The sequence below is a fragment of the Otolemur garnettii genome, unplaced genomic scaffold (assembly GCF_000181295.1).
Source record: "Otolemur garnettii isolate 467f Iridium unplaced genomic scaffold, OtoGar3 scaffold00046, whole genome shotgun sequence".
In the NCBI taxonomy this organism is placed as follows: Eukaryota; Metazoa; Chordata; class Mammalia; order Primates; family Galagidae; genus Otolemur; species Otolemur garnettii.
Window position 1 is genome coordinate 10,430,082 of NW_003852441.1, and position 16,050 is coordinate 10,446,131.

Sequence of the window (16,050 nt, forward strand, 5' to 3'; positions counted from 1 at the left end):
TTCGAACCCGCCACCTTAGGTGTATGTGGCTGGCGCCTTAGCCGGTTGAGCTATAGGCGCCGAGCCTCCAGGTCAGTTTTTGAGAAAGAGGACTCATCCCCGCACCATGTTCACACCCGTAGGGTCAGCCTGACTCGCCTTCTCTGTTTCTTTATGTCTCCCCTAATCCTCAAACTGCAAGCTGTGTCTTCTCAAACCATTCTTACCAATGCTCTCCAAATTGCCAGGCCCAGAGGATGTCCTGTCTTACTGGGCCTCTGTACCACATTAGAAACTATGGGCCACCATATAATAGCTGTGTTTGTGTCACAGTTACAAAAATGAAAGCACGTATCACCCCCTTCATGAAGCTGCCCGCCTCGACCCTTGTTACATTATTCCCTCATCGGTCCTTCTCTGCTGCCTTCAGGGATGCTTCTTGGCCCCACCAACCTCTTCACTCAGTCTAGACCAGTGATTGCCAACCCATATGCTATGGCACTCTGGTGTGCCGTGAGAGGATCTTAGGTGTGCTGTGAAAATATTTAATGATCATTGGTTAGCTTTGAAAGAAGTTCAAAGCTCAGGAAGTATATATTTTTTAACTCTTTTTTTTTTTTAAGAGATGGGGGGTCTCTCTCTGGCTCAGGCTGGTCTCGAACCTGTGAGCTCAGGCAATCCACCCACCTCAGCCTCCCAAGTGCTGGGATTAGAGGCATGAGCCACGGTGCCTGGCTACTCTTTTTTTTTTTCTTTTTTTGATCAACATAATTTAAGTGTGCCCCAGAAGGTTAACTATAGGTTCAAATGTGCCATGAGATAAAAAAAAAAAAAAAAAAAAGGCTGAAAAACACTGGTCTAGATTTTCCACACATGCCCTGATGCTCTTACCTCCCAGCCTTTGCTCATGCCAGGCCCTGCCCCTGGAGTGCCCTTTTCTCCTCCACCTGCCATCTTCCCCATCACCCTTTACAGCAAAACTGCCCTGACCTCTCACCTGCTAGCTGAATGGGGTGCTCCTCTGAGCTCCCATAACCCTCTGGGTGCGGCCGTAGTATTTTTTGTTGCACTGTGTAGTATATAGGCGGGCAGGTGTGTATTGTTCCCCACCGAAGCAAGATGTCCCTTGGGATAGTGACTGAATTTTGTTCATTGTTGAAGTTCTACCTGTTAATAGAATAAACAGGAGGTGTATGTGTGGGGGGTCTGGAGGCTCAGCTAGGTGAGAGGGGTGTGGAGGGAGAGCAATGACAACATGCATTCTTTTGCACCTTGGTACCTCCACTGGCCAGCTGTGTGGTCACCGGCAACTCTATTACGAATTGAATGAATTTCTAAATGAAATTTCTCTAAAATGAATTTTCCCCATATTTAAAACAGGAATCATAATCTCCACCTGCCATAGGGTTCCTGTGAGAATTCAAACGAGTAGAAAAATAGAGCACAGACATGGAGGAAGAAAAGGTCAGCGCAGTAACGATACTGTCGCAAAGGTTAAGAATGGGGACAAGGCTCGGCGCCTGTGGCTCAACCGGCTAAGGTGCCAGCCACATACCCCTGAGCTGGAGGGTTTGAATCCAGCCCGGGCCCGCCAAACAACAATGATGGCTACAGCCAAAAAATAGCCAGGTGTTGTGGTGGGCATCTGTAGTCCCAGCTACTTGGGAGCCGGAGGTAAGAGAATCACTTGAGCTCAGGAGTTGGAGGTTGCTGTGAGCTGTGGTGCCAGGGCACTCTACCTAGGGCAACAGCTTGAGGCTCTGTCTCAAAAAAAAAAAAAAAAAAAAAAAGAACGGGGACGAGAGCTCCAGGTGTGCTTCTTCTGACCCTGGGAGAGTGAATTAAGACCTCTGAGCCTGTGTTTCCAGGTCCGCTACGCTGAGGCTGCTAGCTTCCTCCTACGGCCCTGGGAGTGATGGGTGAGACAGTGCAGCCAGCAGAAGTGACTCCTGAGCCCTGTTCCTTCACTCCTTTGTGCTTCTGTTTGCTCCAAAGTCTGGTCCCCTCATAGTCCCACAGCAAACCACTGCAGAACAGACTTGGATGTTGATAGGTTAAACCTGGATTCAGTCAGGGTCACCCTGCCACAGAGAATCGAATTAATCTTTGCTTCACTCCCTGTGGCTTATTCCAGGGACGGCCAGGTGCCACACCCCCGGCTCCAGGGATTTCTGGGGGAACACAGGGACTGATTTCTTGTGGCCAGCTCCGTCTCTAGTTTCCCATCTTGCTGAATTCCTGTTCTTCACTCTCCATCCTAGGGTAGATCTTTATCACCCTCCTGGGTTTGCGTAAAGGAGGAATTGAGGCCCTTTCTTTGATTTCCAAAATGCAAAACAAAGTAACACAACATAAACTAAAAAGCCTCTCAAGATGATAACGAGCACAAACATCTCGTAAAGAAGAATAACTTAAAATTAAAAAGCCGGCATTGGGAGTCCATCTGTAGGTACACAAGATGGTTTTGCTGATGTGCTGCAATGACACAGGACACACACCATGGGGAACCAGGAGGCGCCTCAGAGAGGCTGCTAGAACTCACTCCAGGATGGGAGCTTGGGTTGGGTGATCTGGCGGGGGGAGGCAAAAAGTAGGACTTTGCTCAGGATTGAAGGCTGACAGATGTGAAATACTTCCCTTGTGACTGGGTATCTGGATAATTCTTACTGAAAGGCCAAGGACTCAGCAGTTGCCCATTTGGGCTAGGCTAGGCTGGCAGCACAACGTTCCAAATTTGTCTGTATTTGGGAGTGACTGTGGTGTGGTCTGGGTTTTGTCTTGATTTGTGACACTCACACAGTGGCCTTGCCTATTACTTTTGCATCCGTGAATTGTTGACAGGCAGTGGAACACTGTGGCCTCACTGTGAGTGCCAGGCCAGCTCCCAGCTTTCAGGAGCTGTCCAAAATCCCTGTCCTCAAAAACTCTTTGACCACTTTTCCATGGTTTTGGAACACCCCTTCTCTCCTGCTGCCCACACCTGGACTCCCTTTGTCTCTGCTGCCTTTCTCTGGGGGCTCTTCCTCCCCCCGGATTTCCCCTGGGAATCCTGAAACTGCATCAGCTCCTGCAGGTCCTGTCCTTGCACAGCTGAGGGGCTCTGTGACCTTGGGAGGACTGAGCTCTTCTTTCTGTCCTTGCTCTCCTGCCAGTGTCTACAAGAGGTTTTATCACTTCTCCCTGGTGTGAATTTTGTCTCCTGCCCTCCGAGTCAGACAGTGGTGGGTACCCGGTGGTTTGGGTTTTCAGTAAGTTTCTTCTACTATTTATAAACCTACTATATCGCTGTAGATGTGGATATATTCAAACCCAGGCAGTCATTGAATGAAGCCCAGACTAGCGCTGGCCAGACAGGGGGGCTCCCTGCCCGCTTCTGCACACCGTCCCAGCCATCACTTCCTCACACTACAGGGGTCAGAGGTCTCTGGCCCAGCAAGTCAGCCTTCTCCAAAGCTCTCGGCCTTCTCTCTCCAGATCTTCTTCAGTGACCTGAGCCAAGACCCCACAGAGGACATTTTCCTCACTGAACTGAAGGTGAAGATCCAAGATTCCAAATTCCCCAAAGGTCAGCTTCTGCTTCCCTTTGTCCAAGGTGGCCCTGACTCAGCTTCCCTCAAACCCTCTCACCTCTCACCTAATGAGAACTGTGTCTCCCTACAACACCTCCTCCCCGTCCCACTCTGTCCCACACCTCTGCTGAATGGCAGAGCTGTCCTCAGTCCTTCCGAGCTCCCCCAGACTGAAAGACAACCTGCCCACACAGGGGCTGCCTTTCCATCCAGGGTGAGAGGCCAGGTAAATCCAGCTCCAGCCCTCGGTGAGGTGGGGAGGTCAGGGTGGAGTGCTGGGAACCTCACGCCTTGAACTTCCCTCTTCTCACCTCCCTCAGATGGTTTTTCACCCAGGCGGAGAGGCGTGGCCGAGGGCCCTGGGGCAGAGCTGTCCATGTGCTACCAGAAGGTCAGTATGCATGGGTGTGGTCAGGAGGTGGCCAGAGATAGAGCCAAAGGAAGCTCTGCCCCTTTTCTTGAAGCTTCCCACAGATTGTCCCAACCTCCCAAGAGTTCTGTGGGGGTGAGTGGGTTAAGTTGACCTTATATGTAGACAAAGAGATGGTCTGATTTAAGGAACAAGGGGGCTGGCTCCTTGCTCAAAAGTATCTTCCTCCTGACCAGATGCTTGAAATGATTTCACTGTTTGTTTTTCCCACCTCTGGATCTGGAGGGCTGAGCACGCTCCCTGGGACCAGGAGCGCTGTAAGCCTTTATCTGCTGGCCCTTATAGGACCTTAGTGACTCAGATAAGACTCTTGGGGCAGGGGCAGAAAGAAAGGGAGAGGACAAGACTGTGAATGTGGAGTTGTGTGGGGAGGAGATGGCCTGAGGACCCCCACCCTGTTCCATTCCTCTATTCCCCTCTCCAGGCCCTGTTCAGCCACCGGCCCCGAGAGGCTACTGTTTCCCTTCGGACAACTGGGCTGGTCCTGAAGGCCATTCCAACCAGTGACACAGAAGGTAAGGAGCTAGGGAAGCAGAAAAAAGGAATAAGGAAGGGACAGGAAGGAGGGGAGAAGGCAGAGTGATAGAGATAGGAGGAGCCCCCCTCATAGTCTTGTTCTAAGCCCAGGGCTGGGCACTGGTTCTGCTCTGGGGAGCACAGTCCCTGCCCTCAGGTTGCTCACTGCAGAGTGACCACACTCTGGCTCTGGCCTCTGCAGCCTAGGGAGTCAAACTGGAAGGTGAAGGGACCCCAGGAAGGTGCTGCAATTGGCCTCCTCTGAACTGGACCTCCAAGGCTAGTTGCATTGTTTGGAAATTTTGGAATTTGAATGTCATTCCAAAAAAACTGTGATAATAAAAGAGGCCAGTTTATGTTGCCTGTAGTAAACTATAAATATTAGCTTTTATTTTGAGATCCCTGGTCTCCTGGAATAACACAAAGGGTGGCAACACAGACCGCTGCACACATTTGCCAGAGACCAGGCAAAAGTTCTGCATTAAATATTTCAACTTTTGTAAGCATACTCACCCTGTGAGATACTTATTAGTATTAGCAATTTTTTTTACTGGAGAGGAAACTAAAGCAAAGAGAATAACTTACCCAAGGTCACTTCTATGAGGAAGAGTCAGAAACGGGATTCAAACCTAGATATTCCTACGAAGGAGTCTGTTCCTCACCACACCCCACACTGTCTCTCCTCTGACTGCCAAGTCTCAACAGACAAGACGGAGGGAGGTTACTCACAGGTGCGTGTGAATGATCGTTTCAGAGCAAGTAAGAAAATTCATGGAGGCAGAATTATATTTCATTCACCACTCTACCCCCAGGGTCCTATAGTGGATACTGGATAAATATTTACCAAGTAAAGGAAGTGCTACTTACACCCAAACATTTGTCTTTATAAAAGGATTAAATACATTTGGAATATTCCAGAAGAAATTTAGAATGAAAATCCCCATTAGCCAGTCTAGAATGCTTATGAAGAGGCCAACGCTGATTCCTCCTCTCTTTCCGACTACCAGTCACTGCTTCTTCTCTGAAACCTTCTGTGGCTTTGTAGCACTCGCAAGATAACACCTCCCTGTCTGTGAGGTATTTGTGTTCTTAACTGGGCATCATAGTGCTTCAATTTTCTTGGCGTCTGCCACAGAGAAAAAACTCAAGAAGTGATATCACTTCCTGACAAAATCTTTTCCAGGTGAGATAAATTTCTGGGTAATATACAAAGCCACATTACAGCAAGACACCACCGCCATGAAGGAGACCTGTAATTTTTGCAGCAACTCCTAACCCAGAGGTGGTAAAGGAGCAGGGTACCAAAGAGTAGGGTCCACAGCTGATGGCAGGGCTCAAACCCCAGCCTTACCTCTTATCATCTGGGTGACCTTGGGAAAATTAAACAAACACTTCACTACCTGGTGTTTTTTTTTTCCACTTCTACAATGGAAATAGTAAATAGACACCTAGTATGTGTGTATACAGTAAACAATAAACGTTAGCTCTTGTTGTTAGAATTGTATTCCTTCTGCTTCCTTCACCAGACTCTCGCCCCTCCCACCCCCACTCTAGACCCCATCAGAACTGGTCTGGTGATGCCAGAACCTCCTTAGAGGCACAGACACCAGAGAACCCTCTTTAGCTGGTGGGAGTGAGGCTGGCAGCTGTCACACAAGAATGAGTCTTGACTCATCATACACTATTAAGAAAGTCAAGGAAACATTTAACCTGTCGGGACCAGTGCCCGCCTCACCCCTGGTGACTCTGTCCTGCCCCACATCCCAGGCTGGGTATTCCTTGCATCCTAGCAGGCTTGACAGTGGCAGGGAAGTTCAACAGCACTTTTGTCCTTTAAAAGTGGCAGGGGCAGCACCTGTGGCTCAAGAAGTAGGGCACTGGTGCCATATATCAGAGGTGGTGGGTTCAAACCCAGCCTGGGCCAAAAACTGCAAAAAAAAAAAAAAAATTATATATATATATATATATATATAAGAAAAATTTAAAAAAGGAAAAGAGGGTGCAGGAGGAGATGAAGAATATGGTAGGTGGAGGCTTGGGTTGGTGATGGCTGCTGGGCCTAAGGCTACAGACCTCGTGTGGGTTCACCAGTGAAGGGATGGGTAAGTAGAAAGGAACTGGGGCTTGGCTAGTACCCAAGTGGAATTGCAAAGTAGGGGCTAGACAGGGTCAGGGAGGGGGTTAAATTAGGGGTAGTGGGGAGCTAAAATGTGTTCATAAACGACTTCACAGGATGGAGAATTGCAGGCTCCCCTGCTTCCCTGGAGGCCCAATCACAGCCCTCCATTCGCATTTGATTTCAGGGCCCTCCCAGCACCCCCCAACTGCTGCCCCCACTATAGACCACACGTGTCTGAATGTCAGCGTGACAGAGGTCATCAAGTCCTCCAACCTGGCAGGAAGGTCCTTTTCTGTAAGTACCAGGTGGACTCAGAAAGGGGGGCAGCCAGACGAGACCTGGGTAGATGGCTGGGAGCCCAGAAGAGGGTGTTCAGAGAAAGCTGTCTTCTGAGCCTTTCTGAGCCTCCACTCCGGTGAGTCTTCTGTCCAATGGGGCTTCCTGTCAGAAAGAATCTGTTTCCCAATCCGTCTGAAATATTAAGTGCCAACTGGCTTGACTGACTGTCTGAGGACCTCAGACATAGCCAGACAACTGCAAAATGCACCCACATTCTGTCACCCCCAGCCACCACACCCAGCCAGACTGTTAAACAACTGCCTGACCTTTGAAGAAATCAAAGCAGCTCTTTGAAACCCCCGTGTCTTCCTCTAACTCTGCCCCTTGTCCTTTGCCTTTCTCCTCATTGAGACCTGTCAGTACAGACATGAGACCCACACACTTTCTCCCTCCTGAGGGCCTGTCTGGACTTCACTTTCCCACTCAGCTCAGCCTTGGAGCCCCATGATTGCACCTGCACCTCGTCCTCACTGATATCCTCCACTCCCACCCCACCAAGCTCACACCTACTCGGTCTGTCTGCCCAGGTGTCGGAGTGCTTCTCCAGTAAATCCTGCATCCTGATTAGAACCACAGTAAAACTCACTCCCTCCCCACTGCCACCCTGGGGATCACTCGGCCCTTTTCCCTTCGCTCTCTGGGGCACCCCTCCTCCTGGTGCAAAATGCACCCACATTCTGTCACCGCCAAGTTCTCTTTTCTCTAGCTCTGGCCTCTTCCTCTGCTGCTCCTCCCTCTTCACTTACACACATGCTCTGGTCTTTTCCATCTTAAAGAAAAGCAAAAAATCTCTGCCACGACCCACCTACCTCCCTAGCTATGGCTGGATCTCCTCTCCCTTAGCAGTCAACCTCTCTGAAAGAAACCTCTAGAAGAATTTCCAGTCCCTTACCAAGGACTCCACCCACGACCATCTGCTTATACACACTCTACTGTAGCAAAGTCTCCCCCATGATGCCAAGACCACTTTTTTAGTCCTTTTATTTCTGTATCCATTTTTTAAAAGGTAACATTTTAACCTATAAACAAAAGCTTTAGTATTTATTTTGGGAAATATAAAAAGCACAAAGAAGGATTTCACTAATAGTCTCAATACCTGGAGAGAGAGGATGACCATGAACATTGTGAGGTGTAAGCACCCAGCCTTTTTTCTATATACTTTTTATGTAATTGATAGGTGTAGTGCATACTGGCCCGCAACTTGATGTTTACTCAAAAATATTCTAAAGCCCTGTCACTATGTCTTGGTGGGACCTTGCTTATATCATTAAATATGTTTTGTGTTATTCGGTATGTTTCATCAAATATTTATTACAGGATGTTTGCATATGCCTGTATAATTGTTTAAATGAATTCTTATAAGACATGTAAGTGAGTGTTCATTTTTCACTATTACAGGCATACTGTGGGAGACATCCTTAGGGATAAATATGTGCTAAAAATCATGGTTATGCCCTTTTCTAAAATCCCTAGAAGTGAAATCAACCAATGAGATGACATTCATATTTTAGGACTTTTTATGTGTATATTTTGCCAAATTGCCCTTCAGAAAGTCCATGCCAAGTTCCATTCTCACTGTAGTGTTTGAGGGCCAGTTTTGCAGCATAATTAGCATATTGATTGACTTTTTCATCTTTGCACATTTGATTGTCAAACCTTTCGTTATTTTGTGTTTCATTTCCCCAAATCAGTGAAGTTGAATAATTCTTGTATTTATTGATAACTTCTATTTCCTCATTCATGTATTTCCTCTTTATATTCTCTATATTAATAGCCTATATTAATACTTGGTGTCCTTATTTTATAAGAAAGAGGACATTAACCCCCTGTGTGTCGTGTATTTTTGAAATAATTTTCCCAGGTTTAACCTACAACAGTTTTATATTATGATGTAATAAAATCTACCAGTTGTTTTCCTTTAATGATTTCTAACTCTGATATGCTTATATATTACATGTCTGATCATAGCTCATCAAATTTAAGACATCCCAAAATTTTATATATCACTAAGAAGGGAGCAATGGTTCCTAAACTATCAACAATGCTTTCTTTCTTTCTTTTTTTTTTTTTTTGAGACAGAGTCTCACTATGTCACCCTGGGTAGAGTGCCACTGTGTCACAGCTCACAGCAACTTCAAATTCTTAGGCTTAAGTGATTCTCTCACCTCAGCCTCCCAAATAGCTGGGACTACAGGTGCCCACCACAATGCGCGCTATGTTTTTGTTGCAGTTGTCATTGTTGTCTAGCAGGTCAGGGCTGGGTTTGAACCTGCCAGCCTCGGTGTAGGTGGCTGGTGCCCTAACCACTAAGCTGTGGGCGTTGAGCCTCAACAATGCTTTCTTATCACAATGGTTGCTTTTTACTTCCTAATTTCAGAGATATTAAAACATGGAGGAAAAATATGTTCTAGAATCAATGAAAATGGCATGCTTATGTTGTTGGTCCTTTCACGTGGTTTAACTTCTTTTATTTCTTTACTCATTTTAAAAACATTTTTATTTTATAATCTGATTTATGTAACTATCTTATCTATAATTAAGAGGTGTCTAATCTTTTTATTTATTGTATTCACTGACCCCATGGTAGCTTAGTTCCTTATGTTTCCTCAATTATCAGCTCACACTTACTGGGGCTTTATCTGTGGGAGACCTGGGTGGAAAAACTGTCCTTCTGGAGAAATTCTGTATTTGCTCTTGCCAATGCCCCAGGGACCATATTTTGAGTTCATTTATAGCTCAGAAATTTCCAGACCACGTAGATAATTTAAATATAAATCAGGACAGGTTTACAGAAAAGAATTCCTCGGAAAGACTTTTCTTCCTCACTCATAGCACAAGTCAAAGCAGACAGGCTTCCCTGTGGTTGCATAATGTCTACTAGAGGTTTTTATTTTATTTTATTTTATTTTTTGAGACAGAGTCTCACTATGTTGCCCTCCATAGAGTACAGTGGTGTCACAGCTCACAGCAACCTCAAACTCTCGGGCTTAACAGTTTGATTCTCTTGCTTCAGCCTCCCAAGAAGCTGGGACTTTAGTTGCCTGCCACCACACCTGGCATTTTTTGTTGCAGTTGTCATTGTTGTTAAGGTGGCTCCGGGCCGGGCTTAAACCCGCCAGCCTCAGTGCAGGTGGCTGGCGCCATCACACTGTGCTACAGGTGCTGAGCCTAGAGTTCTTTTCTAATCCAGATTCCACTGAGAGCGTGGTCTTCCACAGTCCCTGGAGCGACTCTCAGTTTCAAATCCCAGCCTTGTCTTCCCATTCCTTTATGGCTGTAGGAACCCAAGCCCCTTGATTCCTCAGATAAGCAAATGCTCCTGGGACGGCCCAAGTGTCTGACAAAATTTCAACTTCTTTGAAATTTATTGACATTTTCTTCATTGTCTGGCCCATTGTAAGTTGCCTAATATCTAGAAACTACATGTCTTTTCCATCTGTGGAATACACGAAGTATGATGTTTAATTATTAAATCAAATACATTTTATTACTGTAATCTACAAATTTAAAGAACGTTTTACTTTATTGCTCCAAAACTGAGGGGGTTTGTGGACATTCCTGCTCTGGTTTTGTTTTTGTCAATTCCATGTTGATTTCTTGGAACCTGAACTTTCTTCTGGTTTTTGATGCTTCTGCTGTACAGTATGATGCCTTCTTATGCCCAGTCTTTGTATGAGACTCTTTTTCCCCCCTCTCTCGAAGCTTTGGATACTTCTCTTCATGGAGAGTTCTGAAATGTCACAGGACTATAGGTTGGTGGAGTCTTTTTTCATTCATTATTTTGCCCTTCTGATGAACATTTTCAACTGAAGACTTGCATCTTTCAGTTCTGAGATAATGTGTGTGTGTGTGTGTGTGTGTGTGTGTGGCCGAGTCTGGATTTGAACTCGCCACCTCCGGCATATGGGGCTGGCTCCCTACCCTTTTGAGCCACAGGCACCGCCCGATAATTTCTAATGTATTTTTTTTTTTTTTTTTTTTTTTTGAGACAGAGCCTCAAGCTGTCCCCCTGGGCAGAGTGCCATGGCATTACAGCTCACAGCAACCTCCAACTCCTGGGCTCAAGCGAGTCTCCTGCCTCCGCCTCCCAAGTAGCTGGGACCACAGGCGCCCGCCACAACGCCCGGCTATTTTTTGGTTGCAGCCATCGTTGTTGTTTGGCGGGTCCGGGCTGGGGATTCGAACCCGCCACCTTAGGTGTACGTGGCTGGCGCCTTAGCCGGTTGAGCTATAGGCGCTGAGCCCTAATGTATTTTTTAAAAATAATTTCTTTCCCTTCATGTCTTTCCTTTCTCTTTCTCGATCTGTAGACAGTCAGATATTTGGTCTCCTAGATGGACACTCGCATGTTCCCATCTTTCCTCTCCCACAGTCCTTCTCTTTGTTGTTTCCACTTTGGGGGAATCTTCTTCAGATTCATTGATTGAGTGTTTAAATTTTACAAACTCTTGTTTTCTAGTTATTCATTTTTAAAAGCATCCTATTCTTGCTTCATGGATGCAGTAACTTATCTCTCTGAAGATATTAACTAAGGTTTATTTGAAATTATCTTCTGCTCCCTGAATTTTGTCTGTTTCCTCTGAATTCCTGTTTTCTGTTTGACTGTTATGCTGTCTCTCTCTCCCTCTCTCTTTCTCTCCTGTTAGGAGCTGTCTCCAAATACCTGGTGGTTCTTGGATATCTGTTCACATTCACGAGTGGGACAATGAAAAGCTGAGTCAATGGTGGGCTTCTCAGTGGCAATCAGAAAGCCATGGTCTTGTCCAAGGGCAAAACCCAAATGTCTGAATTGAATTTGCAAATCTCTTTTCTAGAATAGTTTTGTTTTTCCAGAAATGAATCCTTTGGGACCCAATTTGGGGAGTGAAGGGGATTGAAGGGATAAGCCTTCTGTCACCCTGGACCTGGGTTGGGCAAAGGGACCAGCGGTCTCACCAGTGAGCAAACTTTCATGCAATCCACCCATTTGGATACAGTGCTTCACTCCATCCTCCTCCATTTGTGGTTTCACCGAGTCCTGAGTGTCTGTGATTCTGTTTCTCTGGGCCCTGCAGCAAGGCAAATGTTCGTTGTTTAGCTACCCAGGATGAGTAGAAACGTGAAGAGTCTAACTGCTCAATAATCAATCACCGTTTGCCAGCCTCCTTCTCATCCCTACCTTCTGTGGAACCTGCTATCTACCACTCACAAGCCTTCTCAGAGCTCTGACCCTTATGTCTGACTTTCCTGTTCTATAAGTTACCCACTGCCATTTCTCTGTCCTTTATCTATACTACAAGATTGCGGTTTAGGGCGTGAGATGTCTTCTAATCTCACTGAAGATGCAACTCCTTGTTTTGAGCTGAATTACAAGATGGGGAAGAAAACAAGGCAATATACACTCTGCCATTTTGAAATCAGAAATTCTATTTTTAAAACATTTTAGTTATGCCTCTTATAAACAGCATATAATTCGATTTTGTTCTGATTCAAACTGAAACGCCTTCTGGAGTTTTTTTTTTTTTTTAATATATGGTAAAAAACACAATGTAAAATTTACCTTAACTGTTTTTAAGTATACAGTTCAGTGGTGTTAAGTATATGCTCATTTGAAACACATTTATTTTTGCTTATTTAACAAATGAGAGTTTAATCCATCAGTGCAAACTGTAAGTGCTATTTGATCTTTGCCCTCTTATCTTACGCTTTCTGGGGGTTTTTTAAATGCTTTTTTCTGGCTTTTATGTTTCATTTTGCTTTATGGTTCGGGTTTTGTTTGCTCCTCCACCCCACCCCCCATCTCCTTGATGATTTGGAAGTTACATGTGCTTCTTCTTCTGTCAGTGATTACCTTTCACTTTAAAATATGTACATTTGAAATTGTGTTTATGTGTTAACACCCAGATGAAGCTGTCTTCTAGCAGTGTCAGACAGCTTTTCCCAGTTTCATGTTCCTTTGGTCAATTTTGAATCAGTTCCACCATTAGAACTGAGGCTTTGTTCTCTGAGTCTTTAAATACCGTAAATCCATAAATTCACTTTCTTACAGTTTTTTCGTCTACATGTCTGATTATTACTCTTTGGCCTCTTTTCCTGAACTCTTTTTCCTAAATCCTTAAATAGCGACTGTTCTCAATTTCTATCTGTGGCTCATTTCTTTTTCTCATTCCCCGGACTATGACAAATCCACTTAGAAAGATTTAGTCCAATTTACCCCTGAGTTTCTGACTTCTGCGTTAAACTAGGTTAGCCTGAAGCAGATAACCCACAACACCCCGAATTCAAGATAGTTAAGACCAAAGCCAGTACCTTCAAGTAGTTAAGAGCTCTCTAGAACCAGACTTCCTGGAATCAGATCGTGGCTCTGCCATTTCCCGGTTATGTGACCTTAGGTAAGTTTCTCAATCTCTCTGGGCCTCCATCAGTCTCATTACATAAAATGGAGATACAGTGTCCCTGAGTATTCACAGGGGATCATTCCAGGACCCCTGAGGATACCAAACTCCGTAGATGCACCAGCCCCTTAATCAGCCTTCTGTATACACAGGTCCCATGTACATGGGTATGGACGATCTGACTACAATATCACTTACGTCATTCAGTGTTTGTGGCATGAGAAGCTCTTGGAACAGGGCTTGGCTGAACACTGTGTCTGTGTTAGCCGTTATTTTCATGCCACCCCCTCCTCAGCGCTCCTCTCTCATTTAATGGTCCCTTCCTTAACCACACACCTTTACCAGAAACATGGGCGTTATCCCTGAGGCCTCTGCTTCTTCACTTCTCCATATCCTGCAGGTTTTCTCTCTCAGACACTTCTCAAATCTGTCCCTTCCTCTCTATCCTCCTCCTTTGGGTTCCAGCCCGGTTGACCAATCATCCCAGTTTACCTGGAACTAAAGGGGTTTCCTGGACTTGGGAATTCCAGTGCTAAAAACAGGAAGGTCCCAGGCAGCTCACAACAGATGGTCAGCCATGGTCTGACTCTACTCCATCCCCTTTTCCTGAACAATACAGTGACCCCTGGCTGGTCTCCCTGGCACCACTCCGACGCTCCTTAAGTCCACCTTCCCCATCTCTGCCCACCTCGCCCCCTTTGCCATTTCGTATTCTCCAAGAGCAGAAAACATATGGTGTAGCATGGCTTGGCTCCCCTTCCTCCACAGGCAGCTGTGGCCACTCCCTGCAGGCCCTTCCCACTGTGGTGTTTGGAAAGTGTCCCTGAAGCCACTCCTCTATGCCTTTGCTCATGGTCTTTGCTTGACCTGAAACCCCATTTCCTCACCTTCTTTGTGGGGCTCCTACACAGGCTGCGAGATGAGACTCAGGTGTCTTCTCCCCTACGAGGTTTTTGGTGACGCTTCTTCCCCCTTCACCCACTCCCTGGTGGGCTAGGTGCCCTACCTCTGTATTCCTATAGAATCCTGGGGACAAGGAAGCATTTGTGACACTATAAACAGCATGATCTTTATATGTCAGGGGCCTGAGAGCTCCCTGGCCTCAGGGTCCTCGTCTTAGTTTCCCATTTCCCCAGTATTCTGCATGCTGTCTGGCACACAGCAGGATCTCACCCAATGTCTGTTGAGTCATCTCATTCACCCACCTTATCCCAGATCTCATTGTTTCCGTGGCATCCGAGCCACCATAGGAGAGCTCTGATTGGCTGAGAGATCTGCCATCTTGAGCTAAAATCAGCCCTCCTAAGGGACAACATATTATTTAAGTTTTAGGCTAAAAGGTGGAACTAGTACCTAGTATGTTGTATTTCCTCTTTCAAAGTCAGTTCCTTATAGTGGTTTCTGTTTTTAATGACCTCTTTAAACAGCCTAGTCAGGGGCTTTTTGAAGATCTAAACTTGTCATTCCATTGACTTACCTTTTGTCCCTGCACTGGCTTCATGCGGGGAAATTCCAGGAGCTGCTCTTTCCTCTTGGAACTAGGCAGGTCCATGTGCATGTTTTGTCCAAACGGATAGGATGAAAATCGCCAAGCAGAGGGGGAAGTTCACGAAAAGCTGGAACCAGGTATCCCCTGCTGGGAGGCCAGCAGGGGCAAGGGCACTGTGTTTGGCTTGATGAGTTTAAGGGTCAGCAAATGTATGACTGAGGGTGGATTGGAAGTTTGATATAGAAGCGTAGTGAGAAATAAGGCAGCAACAGAAGAACTGGGGTGTTGGGGTGTGGAAGGCAGGAAGCCACACAGAAAACAGGAGATAACTAGCAGCATTTTGCCTGTCCCCTCAATCTGCTGAGACTGGAACCCTTTCCAAACTCTGCATTTGGCCCTTTCCACCGGCCTCTGTGGCCACGTTCATTGACTGAACTCCAAGACCTGGGCCAAAGCCAAGAAGGAAGGGTGTGTCCAGACAAGCAACAAACGGGAAGTGAAAGGCATCCCGCCACACTGCAGACAGTGGGGAGGAGGCCCGGAGGCTCTGAGAGATTAGGGGGGGAGGAGGCCCGGAGGCTCTGAGAGATTAGGGTAGGCAGGTTCTGACAGAGACACCTAGAGCAGCCTGATACAGCAGAAGGAGCATGGAGCTTGGAGTCAGGCAGGGGCTGGGCCTCCTCCTACCACCGCACAGCCTTCAGCAGGTCCCATTCAATGCCTCTGGGCCCAGGTCTCCTCCCCTGTGATTGCTGGGTGCAATCAATTCAGGTGTGGTGCTGTTAACAATGGCAAATGGAAGGCACCTGGCTTTTCCTTGTGTTGGGGTGTCCTCCACCCCAACACATGCAGGACTTCAGCCCCCTGCAGTCTTTCCAGGTATTTCTGGAAGGTTAAGATGACATCCCCAAGCCGACACTCATTCCATTAGCTGTCCAGTCAGTGCTCACCACCACCTGTCCCCATGACCACAATTGCCCACCCTGGCTGACAGCTCCAGGGCACCAGAGCTGCCACAGGTTCTGTTGACAGCAGGAGAGAAGTTCCCTCTCCCTTGTGTATTACCTTCTGTTATGGAGTCCCCCATCTTCCAGAGTTTGGGGTAGCTTTCTGTCCTTAATTATAACCTATCTGTGCAGATACACAGGAGTCTATGGGTAGGTGATAATAGGAGGGCTTGGCCTAGGAGACATACGAAAGAAAGAATCCACAGAGGGCTCCCCTTCCTCTCTGAC

At 46.5% G+C, this 16,050-nt stretch overlaps 1 protein-coding gene across 1 annotated transcript in view; it reads left to right on the top strand.

The window, feature by feature from the left end:
- PIK3R6 (phosphoinositide-3-kinase regulatory subunit 6) overlaps positions 1-16,050 on the top strand; it is a 42,370-nt gene that overhangs the window by 23,578 nt on the left and 2,742 nt on the right. Inside the window, exons 14-17 of the mRNA XM_003791099.3 lie at positions 3,454-3,544; positions 3,869-3,939; positions 4,403-4,493; positions 6,774-6,907. Of these exons, the coding sequence (XP_003791147.1) occupies positions 3,454-3,544; positions 3,869-3,939; positions 4,403-4,493; positions 6,774-6,907 (387 nt within the window). The remainder of the gene's footprint in view (positions 1-3,453; positions 3,545-3,868; positions 3,940-4,402; positions 4,494-6,773; positions 6,908-16,050) is intronic.